Source organism: Spodoptera frugiperda, chromosome 19, assembly GCF_023101765.2.
Source record: "Spodoptera frugiperda isolate SF20-4 chromosome 19, AGI-APGP_CSIRO_Sfru_2.0, whole genome shotgun sequence".
In the NCBI taxonomy this organism is placed as follows: domain Eukaryota; kingdom Metazoa; phylum Arthropoda; class Insecta; order Lepidoptera; family Noctuidae; genus Spodoptera; species Spodoptera frugiperda.
This window is the reverse complement of record NC_064230.1, coordinates 801,372-826,566: the sequence shown is the minus strand read 5'-3', so window position 1 is coordinate 826,566 and position 25,195 is coordinate 801,372. Positions and strand designations below refer to the sequence as shown.

General features: G+C 42.4%; 4 protein-coding genes across 6 annotated transcripts in view; 3 read left to right on the top strand and 1 right to left on the bottom strand.

Moving 5' to 3' along the window:
* The window catches only part of LOC118281103 (protein suppressor of hairy wing-like), a 196,883-nt gene extending 178,284 nt beyond the window's left edge, over window positions 1-18,599 (bottom strand). The window contains exons 1-5 of one of the 2 annotated variants that reach the window (XR_007706270.1): window positions 18,301-18,599; window positions 15,860-16,616; window positions 15,182-15,295; window positions 11,951-12,016; window positions 11,131-11,389 (exon numbers count right to left, since the gene is read on the bottom strand). Coding sequence is in view for 1 of the 2 variants with exons in the window: in XM_050700563.1 (XP_050556520.1) it covers window positions 11,343-11,389; window positions 11,951-12,016; window positions 15,182-15,295; window positions 15,860-16,616; window positions 18,301-18,501 (1,185 nt within the window). In the remaining variant the exon portion in view is untranslated. Of the gene's footprint in view, window positions 1-11,097; window positions 11,390-11,950; window positions 12,017-15,181; window positions 15,296-15,859; window positions 16,617-18,300 lie in introns of those variants that run through there. The other variant, XM_050700563.1, reaches the window with a different exon arrangement.
* LOC118281256 (pancreatic triacylglycerol lipase-like) overlaps window positions 1-25,195 on the top strand; it is an 84,515-nt gene that overhangs the window by 6,173 nt on the left and 53,147 nt on the right. The window lies entirely within an intron of this gene.
* Window positions 3,802-7,762, top strand: LOC118281101 (ice-structuring glycoprotein-like). The gene is made up of 6 exons (XM_050700559.1): window positions 3,802-4,063; window positions 4,209-5,099; window positions 5,729-5,800; window positions 6,455-6,496; window positions 6,900-6,974; window positions 7,632-7,762. Exons 1-6 carry the CDS (start codon window positions 3,946-3,948, stop codon window positions 7,655-7,657), a joined length of 1,224 nt encoding a protein of 407 aa, XP_050556516.1. The 5' UTR covers window positions 3,802-3,945; the 3' UTR covers window positions 7,658-7,762.
* Window positions 18,985-25,195, top strand: part of LOC118281186 (zinc finger protein 665-like) — a 29,969-nt gene continuing 23,758 nt past the window's right edge. For both annotated transcript variants that reach the window (XM_050700458.1, XM_050700457.1), the window contains exons 1-2: window positions 18,985-19,191; window positions 24,921-25,040. In XM_050700458.1, the coding sequence (XP_050556415.1) occupies window positions 19,060-19,191; window positions 24,921-25,040 (252 nt within the window). In that variant the 5' untranslated portion in view covers window positions 18,985-19,059. The remainder of the gene's footprint in view (window positions 19,192-24,920; window positions 25,041-25,195) is intronic.

The following is a 25,195-nucleotide window of genomic DNA, read 5'->3' as shown; positions in this document are numbered from 1 at the left end:
TGTTGCAAGCGATAAGCGGAAGAAAAGAAAGAAGAAATAGAAAAACTTGGTAAATATCCCGTTTCGAGTTCTAATACTAGTGTTAGTGACCATTTCAGTTTAAAAACATATACAGTGTTTGTGACAAAAAAAAACGATACTATATGCATGCAACGTCACGCCTTTTATCCCTGAAGGGGTATACAGAGGTGCACATTACGGCACGTAATGCTGCTATACATTATACACCCACTTTTTTTTAATGGCATAGGAGGTAAACGAGCAGACGTCCCTTGATGGTGAGCGATCAGCGCCGCCCATGAACACCCGCAACGCTAGAGGAGCCACAGGTGTCACACAGTCTTTTTAAAAAGGAGTATGTTCTTTTCTTGAAGATTTTTCACAATTTACCTTATAAGTTCCATGTAATAGGTGGTGAGCCTATTGCCATATACTGGGCACAATTCTAGACTCTGTGCTACTACTGAAAAACCGAAAAAAGCCCTGAAATACTTTGCCCGACCCGGGAATTGAATCCGAGACCCCTTGCTCGGATGTCCGAGTTAACTTAAAGCGGAACCTGAGACCCCTTGCCCGGATGTCCGACTTGCAGTCACTCGGCCAACGAGACTGATTAATTGGGCCTCCGGTAACCTCACTCACACAACGAAACAGCGTATCACTCCGGTCGAGCCGGCCCATTCGTGCCGAAGTGTGGCTCTCCCACACTTAGACTACGTAAACGTAGTGCTCTTTTTACAAACAAACATTTTTTAAAAAACATAACCCTTCCTTGGCAGTCGGGTAAAAAGAGTAACGATGGTGTTTCTTGCTCGTACTTCTCCATTCGAAGCTACACTTTGGGACGAGCGCCTAGCTTCACTGACAGATAGACTGACGGACAAATCAATTTGACGTTTCAAAAGTTCAATTTAGGATTAATTGAAATAAATGCTTCGACTTTTACTCCATATAATTTATACTCCATGTTAAATGTGTGTTCAAGTACTAGGTATGTCTGAAAATTTCAGGTACGTACATTAAATTTCATACTTTACATATTAATTAGTTCTATTCAGATTTACGCTTGTGGCCATAAAAACAGCGACAAGCGGAAAGAGCCATCCCACCACCACAGATGGGGCCCAGTAGGGCTGATGCCTAATCCGGAGCTGCGGACTACCTAGCGGGTTTACCGGGGCTCCGTCTCGAAAAGCAGGAGTAGGAACGGGGTGGTTTTTAGTCAGTAAGAGTCTGACACTTCCTCTGGCCTCGCCCAAGGTGGGAGAAGTCATTGCATGATTTACCCCCCTCAAATTGGAATTTTTTTTTTGTTAAACAACGGATTGGTTTTGGTATTTGTAACTCTCAATAAAAAAATGGGTGGTCAATTAAATAAAGATAAAAAAAGATGGCAGAGTAGGAGTAAACCAGCTGACGGATCACCTGATGGTAAGTGAAAGCAGAGGGCCGCTAAATGGACACCCGCTGCAACACCACCGAAGTTCAAGCCTATGCGTGTGCCCCTTTCGCGAGGATAGGGTTAGGAATTTAAGGGTTGCTAGGGAGTCAGGGATTAGGAATGGGGGTAATTAGGCCTCCGGTAACGCAAGTTGTTTCACGTTGGTTTTCTGTGAGGCCGTGGCACCACTCCATCAAGCCGGAGCATGGCTCTCCCACACTTAAGTCTAAGGATTTAAAATAATCTACAAAACGAGACAGTTAAAATAAAGATTAGTCATCTACCTATACCAGACTTCATGAATCCGTAGTTTTAATAGCCACACCAAGGCATATTGTTAAACTTTTGAAATATTTGTTTCTAAAACAACTGTATAAACAAACCAAAATTGGTTATTAAATAAGTCTATATTGTATTGTTTGTACATATGGTTGTATATAAGGCGTATCTACGTCTGTAGGAGAATTTGTACATGCGCATTATTTATTCAATTCAGTGCTGTAAATTGTGAGTTAAAAAAATGAGGAAGATTTTGTTCATAATTTTCTGTTATTCGGTAAGTTTATATTGATATCACAAAATAATTTATATCACTTACATACGTATACAAACTTAATGTCGCTATTCTATGTCCCTATGTCCCTTTGTACGCTTAAATCTTTAACGCAATAGCGTATCAAAACGGACATTTTGACCTGCGGTTTTTTTAAATATATAGAGTGTTTGACAAATTTAGGAATAGGATTATAATATGTATAACGATTGCATGCACATGCATAATAGTGTGCTTTTCGGTCACCAGATAGGAATGTGCAACTATGCTATGTTTGCTTCAAAAAAGTGAAAAAAACTATTTGCTTCTTCGACTTTGGCTACCACCAATCATATTCATTAGTACACACAGCTTAGCACTAGTGGAAACGGGCTTAGCTAAGCTATGTTTTTCTTATGGATAGATGCATGGTATGGATATGACTTGTTCCTTCCATTCGTACAATCGCATGATTTGCGAATCTTTAATCGCACAGCTACATATCTTAGTATCAGTGGAAACGGTCACATAGTTTCACAGCTTAGCTATTACATCTTCGCAATCCCTAATCCTGTGAATTAATAAAGAAAAAGTCCAATCGCCGTACTCTCACTGATTAAAAGTCCCGTTGTGACTCGAAACTTAACGAATTTTCTCGAATAGTAATTATTTCAATTTCTTATTTAAAACGCATATTTTGTTTCAGCTCCAGATTGCCATAGCAAGACAAGGGATAAGTAAGTAAAATATGTCTTTGACTGCCAATAGAAAACTGTTAAAAGCAAATCCTCCGCTAACGTCGGTCACCGGTGACCACCACGGCGTTCTCCATAGGAATCTACACTTTGGAACGAGCAAATAGAGCAACTAGAGGACTGACCGACAGACAGACGTTATTAATATTATTATATTTGCTTTGACGTTCAAAAACGCCTCCCTGGTCTTTTTGAAATAAAAAAAAAACTACTTTGACTTCTTCGATTTTTTTTTCGAAATATTTTAAGACTCCCTCGAATTTCGATCAAGGTGGTCAAGTAGTCGCAATTGCGACTGCCGGACAAACGGTCTCGGTTCGATTCCCGGGTCAGGCAAAGTATTACAGAGCTTTTTTCGGTTTTTCGAAAAAAATCTCAGTAGTAGCATGTCTGGAATTGAGCCCAGTATAAGGCAATAGGCTCACCCCCTATTACATGGGACTTAAAACACAAATGGTGAAAAGTGGGTGTACATTGTATAGCGGCATTACGTGCCGTAATGTGCACCTCTGCCTAGCCTTTATTTTTTTTTGAGGGAGTATTCACCCAAAGCCTTCTTCCACCTCGGGCGAGGCGAGAGGGAGTGTCAGACTCTTACTGACTAAAAAACCACCCCGTTCCTTCTCCTGCTTTGAGACGGAACCCCGGTAACCTGTTACGCCTGTACCTACCCCTTCGGGGATAAAAGGCGTGACGTTGCTTTTTTTTTAAATTAACGAGACTCTACTGTAATACTTCTAATTATTTTTTTTCAGGTGTCCTAGTGAACGACAATGAATTCCCAATACCAAACCCGTTTGCCTTCAACCCGTTTGCTAGTCAACAGCCACAGGCTGCAACGCAGAAACCAGTACCAAGTATCACCAACTTTTTCAACCCAGGAACCGTTTTGAACGCTTTATCCCCACCATCATCACAATCCGCTCCATCACCATCACCACAAAACCCAATCGGATCTTTGGTTTCTAATATAATCTCTGGTATACTTCCTACTCCAAATTCTGGTGCACCACCAAGTTCTTCAGCCACACCATCAGGTAATCCACCTTCTTCTACAAACGGATCACCACAACTGCCTTTACCAAGTGGAAATGTAGCGGGAGCTTCACCAAGTCCGTCTGGATTTCCATCTCCTTCCTTACCTGGCTTCGGTGGTGTCCCATTACCATCTTTACCTGGTGGTAGTCCAGGATCTTCTAGTGTGTCAGGGTCTTTTAATGGTAATCTGCCTTCTGGATCAACTGCGGCTGGAGGTACTACTCAAGGAGCTGCAACTACTGCGGCTGCAGGCGCTACTACTCCTGCAGGTGCTACTACTGCAGCTCCAGGCGCAACAACTAGCCGTAGCTGGAGCAACTACTCCCGCTGCTGGCGCCACTACTCCTGCAGGAGCTACCACTGCCGCCGCTGGTGCAACCACCCCCGCAGCTGGTGCAACTACCCCAGCCGCCGGTGCAACTACCGCAGCTCCAAGCGCAACCACTGCTGCTGGCGCCACTACGCCCGCAGCTAGTGCAACCGCGCCAGCCGCTGGTGCAACTACAGCTGCCGCTGGTGCAACTACACCTTCAGCTGGTGCTACAACTCCGGCAGCAGCAACAACAGCCCGCTGCTGGTGCAACCACCCCTGCAGCTGGTGCAACTACACCTTCCGCTGGTGCAACTACGCCAGCCGCTGGTGCAACTACGCCCGCCGCTGGTGCAACCACCGCTGCTGGTGCAACTACCCCCGCAGCTGGTGCAACTACCCCTGCCGCTGGTGCAACTACACCAGCCGCTGGTGCAACTACCCCAGCCGCTGGTGCAACTACACCAGCCGCTGGTGCAACTACCCCCGCTGCCGGAGCTACGACACCTGCAGCTGGTGCAACTACCCCAGCCGCAGGAGCTACAACACCAGCCGCTGGTGCAACTACCCCAGCCGCTGGTGCAACTACCCCCGCCGCTGGTGCAACCACGCCTGCCGCTGGTGCAACTACCTCTGCGTCAGGTGCAACTACCGCAGCCGCAGGTGCAACTACCGCTGCCACTGGAGCAACTGCCCCCGCTGCAGCATCAACTGGCGCACCTACTGGTTCTTTCCCATCCATATCTGGAACTGGAGGCTTTAATGCCCCATCTCTTGGATCGCCATCTTTACCTAGTTTTCCTAATTTATCTCCTCCCAATCTACCTAATCCTATGGATGCTTTGGGATCTATGACTTCTAATCCAGGAAACGCACTGCCGATTTCACAAGTCCAATCTGCTGTCAATCCTGGACAGTTCAGCTCTGGTCTTCCAACTGGAAGTCTACCTGGAAACCTGCCATCACAGGCTCAAAGTGTAGCTGCCTCCAGTGCTCAAGCTATTTCTGGTGCTGTACCTACAGGTTGGTATATATTTTGGTATACTTTTACTAGCAGATGATCACCTGATGGTAAGCAATCGCCGCCGCCCATGGACACTTGAAACACTAGAGGTGTTACATGTGCGTTGGTGGTCTTTTGGGGGTTAGGAATTTAAGGGTTGTTGGGTAATCGGGGATTGGGAAGTTTGGGAAGGGGGAATCGGGCCTCCGGTAACCTCACTTACACAACGGAAGCATGGCTTTCCCACACTTAAATAGATTTAAAATTGTTACGAATTATTCAATGCTAGTTACTCGTCTAGTTTCAAGTTGTGGGCCCTCGTCATGCCTCGAAATTGGTCGGGTAACCTTGTTAAACAATAAACCATATAACCTGATTAAGACCGCGGGCAAAGCCGGTGGCAGAAACTAGTTTTAACTGTTGAGATATTCAATTAACACACACACACACACAACTTCACGCCTTTTATCCCCGAAGGGGTAGGCAGAGGTGCATATTACGGCACGTAATGCCACTATACAATGTACACACACTTTTTCACCATTTGGGTTATAAGTCCCATGTAATAGGTGGTGAGCCTATTGCCATTCAAGTAACACATATTTTTAAAGAGAAATAACAAAATCATTATTCATTTTACATTTAACAGGGGCAGTAGCATCGGCATTCAACCCTCAATCAGGTTTACCGTCTGCAGGAAGCGGCTTCCCAGACCTAAGCGGTAAGTATTTTAAACCACTGAGCCATGTGGGTTTTTTTGAGGGGGGAAAATCATCTACTGACTTCTCTCGCCTTGGGCGAGGCGAAAGGGAGTGTCAGACTCTTACTGACTAAAAACCACCCCGTTCCTAATGTAACTTCTTTTTAGAGGGGGGAAAATCATCCAATGACTTCTCCCGCTTTGGGCGAGGCGAGAGGGAGTGTCAGACTCTTACTGACTAAACACCACCCCGTTCCTACTCCTGCTTTTCGAGCCGGAGCCACGGTAAACCCGCTAGGTAGTCTGCAGCTCTGGGAGCCATTAGTCAAGTAAAAATAAAGTCTCCTGATCGACTTCCATCTAGGTGGTTGATCTTTGGTACGGTGTAGGCCCACAAACGAGCAGACAGGATTACCTAATGGCAAGCAATCAGCGCCGCCCGTGGACACCTGTAACACCAAAGGCGTTTTAAGGGTTGTTCGGAATCGGGGATTGAGAAGATTGAGAAGGGGGCAATTGGTTGTCCGATTACCTCATTAACACAACGAAACATAACGCAAGCTTTGTTTCACTTCGGTTTTCTGGGAGGTCGTGGTATCAAGCCAACACAGCATTGCCGAAGCATGGTGTATCGACAAAATAATGAAAATATGTGAATAATCTTGTATGTTGCAGGAGCTGCTCAACAGTTTGCAGGAAAAGCAAATAACGTGGCAGGTAATAAAACAAAAAGACATTTACCAGATCTGCTTTAATATTAAAGAACCCTCTACGTATGAGGTGCTTAATGACTCTCACACAACTTGAAGTTTAGGTTTTTACTGGTATAAGCGAGTAAACGAGCAGACGTATCACCTGATCGTAATGCAATCGCCGCCGCTCATGATACCCGAAATACCAGAGGCCCTGAAACACTAGAGGCGTTACAAGCGCGTTGCCTGCTTTTTGGGGTTTGAAATTTAAGGGTTGTTTAGGAATTGGGGATTGGAAAGGGGGGTAATTAGGTCTCCGGTAACCTCACTCACACAACGTAAGCGTTGTTTCACGTCTGTTTTCTGTGAGGCCGTGGTTTGGCCGTTTAGAATAGTGCTTGGTACTAAATGTTTATGTTATTTCTCAGGAGCAGCCAATCAATTAGCTGGCAGTTTCGTAGGTGCCGCCCAGGATATCACCGGCAAGGCAGGCAATCTTGCAGGTAATTTATATTTTTTTATGGAATAGGTGGCAAACGAGCAAACAAGTCACCTGATGGTAAGCGATCAGCGCCGCCATGGACACCCGTAACACCAGAGGAGGCACAGGTGCGTTGCCGGCCTTTCCAATAAAACGGAGTATGCTCTTTACTTGAAGATCATATCGTATATAATGACAGTTTTTGACTGCCTCGTTGGTCGCAAGTGCGACTGCCGCCGGACCAGAGGTCTCGGGTCGGGCAAAGGTTTTTCGGGCATTTTTCTGCTTTCCGAAAATGTTTCAATAGTAACACGTAGTCTGAAATTGTGCCCGGTATATGGCAATAGGCTCATCCCCTATTACATGGTATTTGATAACATGAATGGTGAAAAGTGGGTGTACATTGTGTAGTGGCATTACGCGCTGTAATGTGCACCTCTGTCTATACCTTCGAGGATAAAAGGCGTGACGTTACATGACTGTACTACACCGCGAAGCGTGTTCGATTCCCGTACGGAGCAACTCTTTGTGTGATCCACAAATTGTTGTTTCGGGTCTGTGTGTCATGTGTATGTGAACTTGTATGTTTGTAAACGCACCCACGACACAGGAGACAATCCTAGTGTAGGGCAATGTGGAATTCTACCACCAAAAATTAATATTTTCTATTTTTTTCCAGCATCCATAGGCGGATTCTTTGGATAAAGAAACGAACGAGGAAGAGAAATAATATATAAACTAAGTTATATAAATATTGTATTTAATTATATTCTGTAGTATAATAATATTCTGTAATAAATTATTCTAGTACGGTTGCCTTTTTATTTTATGGCGTGAAAACACCTAATGTCATACCGACAGAACAGACAGACAGAAGATCGCGTTTAGAGTGCTTTTCCACTAGAGATGTGCTATGCTACGTTGCTGTAGATGCATTTGGCTTCTACCAATCATATTCATTGGTATACACAGCTTAGCACTGGTGGAAACGGACTCAGCTATTCTAATGTTTTGGTATGGATAGATACGTGCTATAGATGGCTTCCCTACTATCGATACATCGCATACTCGAGCTGCATATCCTCCTCGAACAGATATATGTATAGCTTAGTATCAGTGGAAACGGTTACATAGTTTCACAGCTTAGTTATTACATCTTCGTAGCATAGCTACATAGCACATCTCTGGTGGAAAAGCACTGCAACTTTTGTACACGGATATTTTATTATAGCATTAGATAGGTATTTAAAAATTGAGCCTTCAGCCGATCTGCGCAACACAAAGCATATTGATTTAAACGCAGTTTCCAGCAACATCCTCGCCGTTTATCGACAACGTTGACCAACTGTTGCTGAACAAATATTTACTATGAATACGAGGCCTTTACTCACACACCGAAACAATGTGATAATATCCCTGTAGTACACTGTGAGGCCATGGTAGCACTCCGGTCGAGTCGACAGCAGTACCTAGAGCCCACGTCAGCCTGAATTGAATCCTGCCCCCATTGATATAAGGCAGTATTTTGAAAAAAGATGTATTTTTTTAAATAAAACGTAAGTATAGGTAAAAAAAGAAACATTTATTTTACATACATACATGGTATATAGCTATATAAAAACATTTCGCTAACTAAAATACAATCAACATATCAATCGATATAGATTAACGACGGTTAAAAGGAAATAGGGTATAAGCGACATTTTGGTCAAAAATGAGTTTATTATGCTATCCTACGTAAAATTTTCCGCTCTTTCGAATGCGCTTACTCTCATGGCTCTACGATAACATTTTTGGCGTTTATACCAAAATATAGCAAAAAAAAAAAAAAAACATTTTCCTAGTATTCTTTCGACGACCGACGAGTTTAAACGGCTCTCCTGAACATTTCATTTTTTGTCGCTTATACCCTATTTCCTTTTAACCGTCGCTTATTCCTATATACTAAGTAAATTGGCTATGTATACATATTAAATATTTAACAAAATTATGCCTAGGTATATAGGTTATATTTATTGCTTAAATATTACGTCTTTTGGTCCCCCCAAAGGGGATAATCAGAGGAGCATAATTTACATATCGCTCACCTAGTAATATATTGGCACATCTGCAAAAAATGCGAAATTGACTTTATACGGTTTACGTGTTTAAAAGTGCATATTAATCTATTTATTTCCACATTCATCGAGAGAGGTCGTAAGTGTCATTATACCATTATTGTAGTTTCCCCGACACGCACTGTAAAACAACGGTTCATTGGTCAGTAAACTAAAAACTAAACAAGTCAGGTAAACTATGCTTAAAACCGTAAATGTGCCAATAGGGGTTATCAGAGTGTGCATAAATACAGGTCGCTCACCTAGTAATATATTGGCACATCTGCAAAAAAATGCGAAACTGACTTTATATGGTTTACGTCTTTAAAAGTGCATATGTATTAATCTATTTATTTCCATATTCATCGAGAGAGGTTGTAAGTGTCATTATACCATTATTGTAGTTTCCGCCCTAACGCACGTAAAACAACGGTTCATTGGTCAGTAAACTAACAACTAAACAAGTCAGGTAAACTATGAAAACCGTAAATGTGCCAATATATTACTAGGTATGCGATATAAGGTGTTCTAAAAGTATCTGCCACGGCTTTAATGGGAGGTAGTGTTGTGTTTGTAGATTACAATAGTGAATAGTTGAAATAGTTTTTATGGAAGTACATATTTTATAGGCAGGTAAACTACAGAGCGCCACCTACTACGCTCCTTACATACTTCTTTAGCTTCCACCACATTCATACATCTGATGGTATACAGAAACTACAGAGCGCCGCCTACTACGCTCCTTACATACTTCTTTAGCTTCCATCACATTCATACATCTGATGGTATACAGAAACTACAGAGCGCCACCTACTACGCTCCTTACATACTTCTTTAGCTTCCACCACATTCATACATCTGATGGTATACAGAAACTACAGAGCGCCACCTACTACGCTCCTTACATACTTTTAATTTATCTGATCATACTTATTCATATTTGTTCTATTTTTACCAATTAATTTAATGATTGAATAGGAACGAATTTTCTAGCATTTTCTAATGTGTCAGTAGCATATTTGATATATGTATATTTCTTTACAGCTAGGCTCAAATGTCTATCTATCCGTAGAGTTAACTTTTGTATATAGGGTGACTGGTAATTAGTGACCGATATTTAAACACGTGATTGTACTCATGATTACAAACAACTTTCCCAAAGAAACTTATTCTGTATACTCATTAGTTTTGTTTTTATCACAATAACAAAACAACAAAATGTCGCGCGCGCTAGCGAGGCGACCGCGCCCGCGTTCTCGGAAGACTAGTTAGATATTTTGGAACTTTACGCGCGCGTGCTAATGAAATTTTGTTATTGTGATAAAAATAAAACTAATGACTATACAAAAAAAGTTTCTTCGAGAAAGTTGTTTGTAATCATGAGTACAATCACGTGTTTAAATATCGTTCACTAATTACCAGTCATCCTATTTATATTAATTAGTATTATTACCTATTGTAATAAAGATGACTATATTTTTTCAAATCTATTTTAAACCGTAATAAGGCATTTATTATTGCTCTATTATCCTCTATTAAACATTAGCCACCCACTCTGCTCTGCTCCTATTGGTCATAGCGTGATATTTTATAGCCTATAGCCTTCCTTGATAAATGGACTATCCAATACAAAAATAATCATTCAAATTGGCCCAGTAGTTCCGGAGATTAGCGCGTTCAAACAAACAGACTCTTCAGCTTAATATAAGGTGTTCTAAAAGTATCTGCCACGGCTTTAATGGGAGGTAGTGTTGTGTTTGAAGATTACAATCTTCAAAGAAGGTTTAAAAATTGAGAAAAAATATGTTTGAGGCGATATGTATTTTCTTATTTCATACAAAAAATCTATGTAGGAGTTTGTTATGAAAAAACTATCTTTTCACTATCTCTGTCGCTTCGTTAATGAAAAAATTGCTATCAATTGTTTTCATTGACGAAGCGACGCATCGTGCGTATTTGTGAACCACTTTATACAGAGTAGAGTCAATGTTTATTTAACTTCTTTATGTTCTCAAATTGAATTAACTGGTCCGTGGTACGAAATATCTTCTATTAAAGCCGTGGCAGATACTTTTAGAACACCTTATATATTAAAAAAGGAGTATAAATAACATCACGCCTATTAATTCTAAAAGGCTTGCAAAGAGCTTGTGATAATATGACACGTTTTTTAACCACCGAAGGGGTAGGCAGAGGTGCACATTACGGCACGTAATGCCGCTATACAATGTACACACACTTTTCACCATTTGTGTTATAAGTCCCATGTAATAGGGGATGAGTTTAGTGCCGGACTATACTCCTATAACTAAATCCCCTACGTTGACTTCCATTGGTTGATCTGTAAAAGAAAACATTATACTTTAGTTATTTGTGTGATAAAAATAAAACTAATGAGTATACAAAAATAGTTTCTTCGGGAAAGTTGTTTGTAATCATGAGTACAATCACGTGTTTAAATATCGTTCACTAATTATCAGTCACCCTATATAGGCTTTCGATAAATGGGTTGTCCAACACAGAAATAATTATTCAAATCGGACCAGTAGTTGCAGAGATAAGCGCGTTCAAATAAACAAACAAACTTTTCAGCTTTATACAATACAAATAGTAAAAATATACTAAAAATAACGACTCCTATTATTAGAACTTAAGACGGGATATTTACCATGATCACGGATGAACTGGTAATTCATCAACATGGCGCTTGCAACAGTGCCGAAATATCGGAAACTCACCAAAGTGAATAAACATGGTAAATATCCCGTCATAAGTTCTAATAATAGTGTTAGTGACCATGTCAGTTTAAAAACTTATATAACGACTCCTCTATTTAATCTGTAGAGGTAGACAGAGCTGCAATAACCGCGTGAATAAATAAATAATAATTAACTATGCATACCAATCTCATAATCTGGAAAAACTATTTCATTCGTAGTTTGTGTGTCTGTGACCATTTCTGTGCCATCTGAAACAATATACAAATCATTACTTAAAAACAACGGGTGTCTGATAATAATTAGTGAACGATATTTAAACACGTGATTGTGCTCATGATTACCAACAACATTTCTGAAGAAACTTTTTTGTTTATTGTTTTATTTTTATCACAATAAAAAAGTTAAGTAGCGTTCCAAAATACGGAGCGCGCGCGGGTTCTATATTTTGTTAAATGATAAATGATATTTATTTCTGTAAATAGATTATAAAATAACACTTTTACACGTCAATATTTCAAATAGCTAGATGAGGCCGGCATTTCCTATCGGACTACTCTGAGAAGAAATGCCGAAACAAACTCAGAGGTCATAGTCTCTTTTAAAGTCCAGACAATATCAATTACCCCCTGCGGTGCCCGATGCGGGCCACAGCGACGACGACGATGACACAGCACCAGAAGTGACCGAGGCAGAGCTGAGAGTGGCGGTGCGCCGGATGGGCGCCAAGAACACCGCCCCGGGACCCGACGGATTGCCTGGCAAGGCGTGGGTCCTGGCTTCGGAGACTCTCAGGCCTCGACTAATTGGTCTTTTCAGCGCATGTTTGGAGAGGGGCCAGTTCCCGCTATCATGGAAGGTGGGTAAACTGGTCCTAGTGAAGAAACCGGGGCGCCCTGCGGACTCTCCGTCCGCATACCGGCCCATCGTGCTACTCGACGAGGTGGGAAAATTATTCGAAAGAATTATTTCAAACCGCCTCGTCGCGCATCTGACGGGTACAGGGCCGGACCTTGCGGACGGCCAGTTCGGCTTCCGCAGAGGGCGCTCCACGGTGGACGCCATCATGCGCGTGAGGGACCTCACGACGGGGACTGCAGTGTCCAGGGGTAAGGTCGTTGTGGCGGTGTCTCTGGACATCGCCAACGCCTTCAACTCTCTGCCCTGGAGCTGCATTTTGGAGGCACTGCGGTATCATCGGGTGCCTACCTATCTCCGTCGTACAGTCGAGGCTTATCTGACGGACAGATCCGTCATCTACCCCGGTCACCGAGGTGAGTGGAACCGGCGAGAGATGTCGTGCGGTGTTCCACAGGGATCGGTCCTGGGACCACTCCTGTGGAACATAGGCTACGACTGGGTGCTGCGCACTGACCTCCCGAACGGCGTCAGCGTGGTTTGCTACGCTGACGATACGCTGGTACTAGCACACGGGAGGTCGCACCAGGCGGCGGCCGACCTGATGATGAGAGCGGTTGCGATAGTCGTTGAAAGGATCCGGCAGCTGGGACTCGAGGTGGCGCTTCATAAGTCCGAGGCCATGTGTTTTTATGGCCGCGGGAATGCGCCACCTCCGGGTGGGTTCCAGATCATGGCAGGAGGGGTTTCCATCGGCGTCGAGGTGACGATGAAGTACCTGGGACTCGTCCTCGACAGCCGGTGGAAATTTGAAGAACATTTCCGACGTTTGGCTCCCAAATTGGAACGAACGGGGGCTGCTCTTAAGCGGCTCCTACCCAACCTCGGGGGACCAAACGCCTCCTGCCGGAGGTTGTACGCGGGGATCGTGCGGTCCATGGCCCTCTACGGGGCCCCGGTGTGGGCGCCACATCTAAGGCGACGACCAGCTCGGGCGCTGGTTTCATCACAGAAGGTCATGGCCATACGGATGATCCGTGGGTACCGCACGATCTCCGGGGAGGCGGCTAACCTCCTTGCGGGATCACCGCCGTGGGATCTGGAGGCGAAAATGCTCGCGCACGTATACAACTTGCGTGCGGAGGCGCATCGCCGGGGCGAAACCCCACTGCCGCGTCAGATTAGTGCGTGGCGGGATGAGCTCCGGCGCGATCTCATGGCGGAATGGAAGCAGCGACTGTCGCAACCGAGGGCTGGACTCGCTGTTATTGCAGCGGTAAGTCCCCTCTTTGAGGAGTGGCTAGAGAGGCGTCACGGCGTCCTCACCTACCGCCTGACGCAGGTGCTTACCGGACACGGAAGTTTCGGTAGGTACCTGTTTCGGATTCGGCGGGAGGAAACGCCCGGGTGTCGTCATTGCGAGGACCACCCGGAGGACACAGTGGAGCATACAGTAGCGGTGTGCCCTGCATGGGCTGAGCACCGCCGTGTCCTTAGGGATGTGATCGGCGACGGTGACCTCTCGCGTCCGGCCCTGGTTCAGGCCATGGTGCGGAGCGAGGGGGAATGGGATGCCGTCTCCTCCTTCTGCGAAGCAGTCATGCTAGCTAAGGAGGAGGCGGGGCGCGTGAGAGAACGATCCTCCTCACGCCCCAGCCGCCGCAGAAGACACTCCGGGCGTCGGGGATCGCGTGACGATCTCCGGCCACCGTAAGTGCGGGTCTGCGGACGACGAGCAAGGGTAGCTCGCCGCCCGAACAAAACCAGACCCGTGCGTACGGCGCGTCGCGTTCCGCGCGCGCCTCAAAGAGCCATCAGACCACCATAGATGGGGCCCAGTAGGGCTGATGCCCGATCCGGAGCTGCGGACAACGTAAAAGGTTACCGGGGCTCCGGCTCAAAGCAGGAGAAGGAACGGGGTGGTTTTTAGTCAGTAAGAGTCTGACACTCCCTCTCGCCTCACCCAAGGCAGGAGAAGTCATTGGATGATTTCCCCCTCAAAAAAAAAAAAAAAAAAAAAAAGACAATATCAATTAGAGATGTCGGTTGTTTTGTTTTTGTGATAAAAATAAAACTAACGAGTATACAAAGAAAATTTCTCCGGGAAAGTTGTTTGTAATCACGAATACAATCACGTGTTTAAATATCGTTCACTAATTACCAGTCACCCTATATACTAAGAAAAGCTTTACTAGTTTCGAGTCACAGGGAGACTTTCTCATGAGCAGCGCGGCGAATGGATTTTTTTTTAATATTGCCATAATTAAACTTAGAGGCATAGGCGTAGCCAGGGTTTTGGGGTTCAACCCCCCCCCCCCGAAATATGCGTACCTAGACATTACAGAGCGTTATGTTTCTAGTTAGCAGCATAGTACATGTCCTGTTTTGCAAAGGTCTGTATCCTATGAATCTGTTTATTACATAAATTGTTTTTTTTTTGTCATGTATGAAGTTTTTCTTTTTTTTTTGGTCACACATTTCATGGGTCGACTTTCTTGAACCCCTCCCGAAACTAAAACCTGGCTACGCCTATGCTTAGAGGTGAAGGTATGACTTACCGCAGACCCCGTGCACGGAGTTGACCTGCACGAGGTGGTGTTTCAGCAGCAAACTGTTGGGAAACTGCAGGCCGCACGTACACACGTGGCGGACTACTCCGTCCTCTGATTCTTCTGGAAAATATAACAATAGTATTTAATATACATATATGTATACTGGGCACAATTCTAGAATCGTGCTACTACTGAGAAATTTTCGAAAAACCGAAGAAAGATCGGCGAAGATACGGCTTGGGAATCGAACTCGAGACCCTTTTGAGGCGGGAAAATCATCCAATGACTTAGAGGCACCTCGGGCGTTAGGCGAGAGGGATTGTCAACTCTCACTGATAAAAACCACCCCGTTCCTGCTGCTTCGAGCCGGAGCTCCGGTAATTAACCCGCTCCCCTTGTCCGGCAGTCGCTCTTAGGACTACCGACCAACGAGGCAATAGGTATGATATTCATGGTCAGATCTATTACATGGGACAACAACACAAATGGTGAAAAGTAGATGTACATTGTATAGATACTTGATTGTCGACATATGGAGTGTTGATTTCCAATTAACCTTTAAATTCCTAACCCCCAAAAGTACAGTAACGCACTTGTAACGCCTCTAGTGTTTTGATTTTCGATTGCTTACCATCAGGTGATCCGTCTGCTCGTTTACCGGCTTATACCATAAAAATCACTTACCAGCCTCAGCCGCATGACCGCTTCTCATTTTAAACACATGATGCTTCAACAACACATTATTGAAGAAATCCTCACCGCATAGGCATTGGTACTTCTTAGTCTTCGCTTTCTCATCAGGCAAATGGTCACCGTGTATATGAATTACCATTTCTTCGTAAGTAAGGCATACCGCTCTGCATAGCACACAGATTCTTACTTCGTTAGCCAACGGCACACCTTTCAGGGTATGAGACTGCCTATTTTGCAACGATGGAAACGTATGCTGCGGTGTAAAATACTTTGACACATCACCGTGTTCATTTAAATACACATCTTTCTTATGTTTTTCTAAATGACTTGCAAAGAAACGTTCCTTCATCGTAGTGAAACCGCATATGTTACATTTTAGATACGGTTTATGGTTTTTCATGTGATTTAGCACTTCAGTGTTTCTGTTGAAAGATGATAGGCATACCGGACACGTTCTTGAGTTAAATATGCCATGGTATAGTAGATGGAACCATGTAGACTTGCCCGGTATGATTTTTAGACATTTCGGACAGTTGTGTCGTATATTCGTTACTTGTTTGACTTCCTTCGGTATGTGGTAATGGTATATGTGTGTTATTAGGAGGTCTTTGTTGAAGAATAAGCGGTTACAGTAGTCGCAGATGAATAGTTCTCGGTTTATTATTTTTGCGTCCGGTGCGCAACATAGATGGTTGGTTAAGATGTGTTGTATTAGAGATTCTTTGTCTTTCTGTATGTAGAGGCATATCTGAAATAGAAATAGAGGTTATGGTTAATATTTTTAATAGTGGGAAAAACATAGGAGTGGAAATTTAACTAACTACATACAGTTAAGTTTTAGTACTAGTCAAAGTTAAAGTCAAATTTATTGATTTGAATTAGACCATTTGACAGCACAGTTACAAGCACAGGATGAATAGCAGCCATGCAACTTGTAATGAGTTCAATTCCCATACTGAGCAATATTTTTTGTGTGAATAACACATAATTTTTCAAAAATTTCTCAGTAGTAGCACAGAGTTGCGTTTTGTAGTAACCCAGTATATGGCAATAGGCTCACCCCCTATTACATGGGACTTGTAACACAAATGGTGAAAAGTGTGTGTACATTATACAATTTATTATTATTTATTTCTCTTCCACACAGGTAACATTATTATAGACTAAGCCCCACAAAACCGTTGTAATGGTTTGACTGTGGGGTCGCTGAATCTCTAAGTTTCTAAATAAATATAGGTATTTAAGTACAAAATTTTAAATGACAATGCCAGATCCTGCCCCACTTAATTTCATCAATGTACAAGAAATGTAAATTAATCAATATTATGCAATGAAAATAAGACCCTTGGTTACTTAATTATTATTTTGATAAAGTTGCGGATAAAAATTAGGAAATAAAAAGAATTTAAAAAACCTAAGGCCTATTTCCTGTTGTTATCGCGACTATCTGCGTTTCTTAGTACGCTTGCACAAGGAATACAAAGAGTCATTCAATAAAAAAAGATTTATTAATGTATTGTGTACGGATTTTAATATGAATTTGGTATAAATACATACTGTTAGTTAATTTATTTTTTTATAATATATATTATAATGAATGCATATTCTAATTATTATTTCGTGTTTGAACGTTAGTGATTAGATGTAACGAAACGTCATTGGCGTGCGTGTGTCAGTTATGTCCAAAAAGTCATTATTTGACATTCGCTCTGTCTGATCTGTTTACATTGTTGTTTCGTTATGACTATGAATTAAAAGTAGGATTACTAAAGGTGATATTGGTGATGACATTCCTTCCTTTCATAGCTAAACACCCTATGATAGCATTGTAATAATATAAAGCACTTAATTTAATTATTTCTACCATTATAACTGCAATTAATCTAAACTGCCTAACCTAAATGTAATATTTTGTTCTTAGATTTATATAGAAACCGCAACCTCTAAAGGCTTTTAATCATGTTTTTCGTTATCACTAATAGAGCAGCAATAGAGTGCTACATTTGGCATGCCTGTACAATATATTTTTTGGTGGGGCAAAGCTCTATAGAGATTCTGGCATTGTCATTTTGTAACACACTTGCTTAGATGACATTAGATGCACCTCTACCTAGCTCTCTGGGGATATAAGGCGTGACAATACAACAACAACATTACGCTATATACTTGTTAAAACAGAGCAGAGATTTATAATAAACAAACAGTCAAATAAACATTGTTGATTTAGTAATTATGGACGATAGGTTCGGTTATAACGACTTTGGGACCAAGAATCATCATCACTAGGCACATATCAGGCACGTACTGTCCACTGCCTCCCATAAACCTCCCCTAATGACTACACATCGCAAGGTTGGAAACGACCTGCATACAGCGACTGTCGCAAACCTTTATCGACAGATATCATGGTTAAAATCATGATTATTACTTACAGAACATATTGGAACGTCTTCATCTCTTAAAGCTTTCAATATTTCCCATTTATGAGTGTTTCTACGGTGGATATCCACATCTAACTCAGTGGAAAATGGTCCGCTAGTGCATAAATCGCATAGAAATCCTTCATCTATCACAACACCTTCATTTTCTTTCGGTTTTGATTCAAACGAAACGTCTTTACATGAACGGAACATAGTTTAACATTAATTTTTAAAACTTAAATAGAAAATTCACTATAATTTTGGCTGTGTTTGACGTTTTAACCACTTTCTGTTACCGCTCAAGTCAACAATCAATCGCCATTAGAAAATCTATCATAGTTTATTACATTTGTACAAAATTAAGCATATTTTGTTTTCTGTTTCATCTATTATGCATATAAAAGACAGAGACACAAAATAAATGCTATAATTTGCAAGAAGTATTATGTCTGTTCTGGAACGCACAATTAGACGTTCCTTTTCACTCAAAAAGTCTCAAGTTGTTAATTGGTTCATATTTTACGTTAAAAATGCTTCCTGAATTATTTTTTCAATTTATATAATAAGATCTGAAACTAAATGAAAGCGATATTACATAAAACTCAATAACAAGCTATATTATCAACATATTTATTTTCCACATTTTTAAGATCAAAGTATTTGGTAAAACGGAGCGTTCGATGCAATTTCAAAATGGCTGAACGAAAACTATGAAGCTTCTCTTGTTGCTAAAGAAATTTTGTGATCAAATTGTGTTAGTTATAAGTGAAAATGAATGAAATAAACATAAATATAGAAGGATATAATGTCAACGGCATATGCGTGGGGTGTTTAAATTATAATCGTCGCATGTTTTATAATTCCGCCATCAAAGAATGTTTTCGACTGCTAGCAAATATCGACGTAAGTGCTTTATTTCATACTTTTTCTTATTAGATTATGCTAAAATGTGGATAGAAAATGCTATTGTGACTGACATTGGTATAGTTTAATTCATATTTCGTTTTAAAATTCATATAAACGTAGAACAAAAATCCTTAGATCGGCCATTGTTGTCGTACTTTTTTTTTGGTCGATCTTTTTTTTTATTGTTGATATTTGATTACTAATTTATTTATTGTTGATATTTATTTATTTTGTTGTTATTAAACCTAAAAAAATATGCTGAATAAATAAATAGATGCTTAGGTAAAACTCATTTTTAATAAAAAAAAATTCAAGGTTTTTTCGGAGTAGAAATAGAAACCTTATGACAACTTATTTTTTTTAGAAGATAAATTAAAAAATATTGTAATCACATAGCTATTTTTATGCCATAGGGCGGTTCCTAAACGAGCAGACGGATCACCTAATGGTAAGCAATCGGCGCCGCCCATGAACACCCTAAACGCTAGAGGCGTTACAAATACGATTGGGAATAATATGACGATTAGAGATTTTGGTTTTTTTTTATCAAATATATTTCACAGGAATAGTTAGCTCACGAAAGTTATAGGTACTATAAATGATTTGCACTGCGGATCTAACTTTTAGGAAGCACATCACAAAAGTATGTAGGAAAGCTTATCGCAATCTAGGCTTTGTTCTGCGACAGGCCAATGACTTCAACAATATCAAGGCGTTAAAGGCTTTGTATGAAGCATTAGTTAAAAGTCATATGGAATGCAATGCGGCTATATGGAGTCCCAACGAAGCCAAATACGCAACCATGTTGGAACGAATTCAGAACAAATTCGTGAGATTTCTGTACTTAAAGACATATGGAGTGTACCCGGGATATCCGCTGCTGTACCCGACGTTGTATTTGCTGGGTACAGTGGGTTATTACAGACTAGAAGCGCGACGAGAAGTAATGCTGGCTACTTATTTGTATAATGTCTTACGCGGAAAATGTCACAATCCGAGGATACTGGGTGAGCTTAGGCTGTGCGTGCCGGATGGGTACGTGAGGCGTCGGCGACGGCCGCGGTTGTTGGTGGTACCAACAGCTCGCACCGAGCTTCTGAAGCAAGCTCCGATGACACGCGCGCTGCACACACTCAATGCTATAGCAGAGCAGATCGATTTGTTTAACTGTTCGGTGAATGACTTCACAAGGGTAGCATATTCCGTGATATGTTATTAAGGTTATTAGGATAATTTAGTATTGTAGTTTCTTTTTAATTATATACACTATATTTATTTAAAATTCTCTAAATTTACATTTTTAAATAATATTTAAAACACACAATATAAAATAATATTTAAAAATATAAAAATAGGAGCCGACCAGTAGCGGGAACATGGTCCAAGCTACCGGTGGTTAGGGCTCCAGAGACAGAAACCTCCTCACAATACGTGCCGTTTCGAGGAGTACTGCCTTCTGCATCAGGCCCTTGATCCATCCGCCCAACCCCAGCCTCCTAAGGTGATTGTCGAGGCTGTTGGGTATTAATCCGTTGGCCGACACGACTATCGGCACAATGATAGCCGAATCCACACTCCACATGTCGACAACCTCGCGAGCCAAGTCAAGATATTTTATTTGTTTATCTTTTTCAGCTTTCACGAGGTTCTCGTCATGAGGAATGGTGATATCGACTATCATCGCGCGGCGCGCTTGCCGATCTATCACCACTATATCAGGTTTATTGGCTACAATAGTCCTGTCAGTGATGATAGATCGATCCCAGTACAACGTGATATGGCCGTTTTCGAGAACTGGATCGGGCACATACTTGTAGTATGGAACCTCAAACTCAACAAGTTGATAGTGCAAAGCAAGTTGCTGGTGGATAATCTTGGCCACCTGATTATGTCTATGCAAATATTCACCATTAGCCAAACGACCACAACCAGAAATTATATGTCTTATGGATTCACCAGGACTATGACATGCCCGACATATGTCAACGGTCCCATCCTTAATAATATATTTCCGGTAGTTATTCGTAAGGATAACTTCGTCCATAATTGCACAGACAAATCCTTCAGTTTCACCAAAGAGATTACTAAATCGTAGCCAAGATACGGACGCCAGAAAATCTACACTGGGTCCATGAAGGGCCCGGAAGAAGCGTCCGTGGAGCTCCTTGCTATGCCATACCTCCTTGCGGTCATTGACGCTTAATACCACAGGTTTGCGCCAGTTCTCTTTTGCTAAAGATAGTGGAGTGAATCCATTGTCCACTGCTGCTACTTCTCGATGCATACCCTCGTTTACTTTCAGGAAATATTCCCTGAGGTTGCACACCTCACGGTTATGAAGGGTCTTAGCATTTAATAAGCCTCGACCCCCACACTTCCGCGGGATGTACAACCTCATGATCGATGAACGAGGGTGATGCATACGATTTGCAGTCAGCAGTGTTCGGACTCGCCTATCCAGTCAAGTTCAGTCTGAGTCCACTTGAGTATACCAAAAGAATACATCAGGACCGGCATGACCCAACCGTTATAGGCTCGCACCTTGTTTCCGCCTGATAATGAACTTTTCAGCACTTTATTCAGGCGGCCAAAGAAGCGTTCCCGTAACGATTGTTTCATGTCCGGTCCATTAATGCCTAATCCCTCTGACATACCCAAGTACTTGTAAGTATCATTTGCGGAGAGCGTTCTTAGTTTTGTGAAATCTGAGAGTTCTAGACCCTCAGATTCCACAATCCCTCCTCGCTTTACATGCATGACAGCACATTTATCTACTCCAAATTCCATTCTGATGGAACTACTAAATTTTTCAGTTATTTTCAGTAGTTCCATCAGTTGTTTATTATTTGGAGCAAACAACTTGAGGTCATCCATGTAAAGCAAGTGGGATATGACTAGACCCCTTCTCCGCAAAGGATAGCCTAGCCCTGAAGCCTCCAATAAAGTACTGAGAGGATTCAAGGCCAAGCAGAACCATAGTGGGCTCAGACTGTCACCCTGGAATATTCCTCGCACTATCCTTACAGGTTCTTCACTCCCTTGGATTTGTCTACATCCCGGATAGCAAAGCACAGTACTCCATTGCCTCATACATGACTGCAAGAAGGCGCGTAGAGTTGCATCTATCTTATACAACTCCAGCACCCTCATGAGCCATGTATGTGGCACAGAGTCATATGCCTTTTTATAATCTATCCAGCATGTAGACAAATTCTTTCGGGACCGACGAACCTGTTGGCTTACAACCATATCAATGAGGAGTAGCTCCTTAGTTCCACGAGACCCCTTCCTACATCCATTTTGAGATACAGACATAATGGAATGTTTTTCAATATGTTTTGTTATTTTTGTTCTCAAAATAGATGTAAGAAGTTTATAGACCGTTGGTAAACATGTAATTGGTCTATAATTTTTGGGTTCAGTGGAACTACCTGATTTATGGAGCAGATGGGTAACGCCTGTTGTTAGAAATTGTGGCAACGATCCAGCTTCTAAAGCTGCCTGGAACTGTGATGCTAAGCGAGCGTGTGAACTGGTGAACCATTTGAGCCAGAAGTTGTGCAGCCCGTCTGGCCCCGGTGATTTCCAATTTGGGACCGAACAGGCTGCACTGCTCACATCAGAGGAGGTGATTATCACCTCCTCCATCTCTGGCACAGTTTCACACCTTCGCTCAACATCACAGATCCAGTCATCCTCTGTGTGGCTGACAGGCACCGACCAGATGTTGCGCCAAAATGTGTTAGTGGCTTCATCATCCGGTCGCCGCCCATCAGTCACATCTTGGTTGGATCGTTCCCAATTTCTATATACCCATCTCTGATCTCTTTGGAACATGCGATTCTGAGTATATCGCTCTACTCGTTTTTTGTACCGCCTGATACGATTTGCCCATGCGTAGACTTTCTGCTTCAGGAAGTCGATGCGCTCTGTAACACGTGACATGTATTCATGAGGACTGGTTTCAGTCCCCACAAATGCACGTCTTACAAAGCGCATCACTCTAGGACGAGTATTGCCATCCCTGAAGCAGGATAGTTTGCCGATAAGCACCCTGGCCTCACTGATACGACGTTCAATCCTGCACTGCCAGGCTGGTACTGCTGGTTTTGGTCGGACTGCTGCGTCAAGATTCGAGAATCTGACGTTAGCCACTCGACAAGCTGCTACCGCCCCACAGTACAGAATCGAGTGTGTATCATAGAGGTTTTCGCTACTTTCAAAATATGTTTTAAGTAGCGAATCCAGAGCGCTTACCAGCGCCCTATTTCTTCCACACATGGGCAAACGTGGCAGTTTTGGTTTTAAAGGAGCAAATCTATACTCACGAATTGCATCCTCCAAAGCACTCCTCAGTCGTTCATTGCACTGAGTACTTACTTGTTCAACCCTGTCGTCCTCCACTCCAGCGGCAGGAGTGGTCGGTGTCACATTTTGTGACGCTATAGGTGTTTGTGCCACCTCTTGTGGTGGGGCGGGGACGACACGGTTGCGCAGTGCTTCTGAGCGTAGCCGATCAAGTGCAGCCTCATATATAATTATATGAGGCTGCACTTATAATGCTCATATAATTATATTATTATTAATTGTGATTTGTATGTCTGTTTTGTCTAAGGTATAATATTGCTATTATTAACTTTGTTTGCATGTTGTGTTTAATATAATAAGTAGCTTTTCTGTCACATTAGGTTAAACCTGTAATGATAGATTTAAGTGTGATAAATAAATAAATAAATAAATAATTTTTTTTTTAAAGGGATTTGCCTTCAATTTTCTTCACAACCTCAATTTTTTTAAGTCAGTAAATATCCCTAAAACCTTCTTAGTCTGAAAAATACAATGCTGAAAAACCGCATCAAAATTAATAAACCGCATCGGTTAAGCCAAACACGAGATAATTACGCACAAACATACATACAAGTCAAACTGAGAAGCTTCTGCTTTTTGCAAGGGCACTCAGCTAAGCCATGTTTTTTATATGAAAAGATGTGGGCTTCCCTACTGTCGATACATCGCATACTTAAGCTGCGTATCTCCCTCGTACAGCTGCATAGCTTAGTATCATCGGAAACTGTCACATAGTTTCACAGCTTTTTATAAGGGGGACATTCATCCAATGGCTTCTCCCGCCTTGGGCAAGGCCAAAGCGAGTGTCAGACTCTTACTGACTAAAAACCACCCCGTTCCTACTCCTGCTTTTCGATCCGGAGCCCCGGTAAACCTGCTAGGTAATCCGCAGCTCCGGATTAGTTTCACAGTTTAGCTATTACATCTTCGTAGCATAGCTACATAGCACATTTCTGGTAAAAAAGCACCCTAAAGGTAAGCGTCCACATCGCACGCATTCCGTATAACGTCATCGGTACGCGTCGCATGTAGGCATTGCCGATGATGCGGTCCGTACGATGCGGATCAGTGGACGCAGTTGTATGAGTTTCTATACAAGCTCCTGCGCGCGCCTCAAAGAGCCATCAGACCTCCACAGATGGGGCCCAGTAGGGCTGATGCCCGATCCGGAGCTGCGGACTACCTAGCTGGTTTACTGGGGATCCGGCTCGAAGGGCAGAAGTAGGAACGGGATAGTTTTTAGTCAGTAAGAGTCTGACACTCCCTCTCGCCTCGCCCAAAGCGGGAGAAGTCATTGGATGATTTTGCCCCCTCACAAAAATAGCTACATAGAACATCTCTGGAGGAAAAGCACCCTAAAAGATCTATTTTGGTTTCAGGTACCAGACGGTTTGGAAATCCAGGTTTGCTGGGAATGCCTGGCTCGCGTGAAGTCTGCCATCAAATTCAGGAGTCAGTTACTGAAGTCATATGACTTCTTGATTAAATATTCTAAAGAGGTAGGTCATTATATTTTCCCAGCTTTAGATCGGTTTATTTTTATGGTATAAGCCCGTAAACGAGCGGGCGGATCATGGACACCGAAACACAAGGCGTTACAAGAGCGTTGGCTTTTAAGGGTTGTGGGGGAAAACTGTTGAAGGCAAATCCTCTG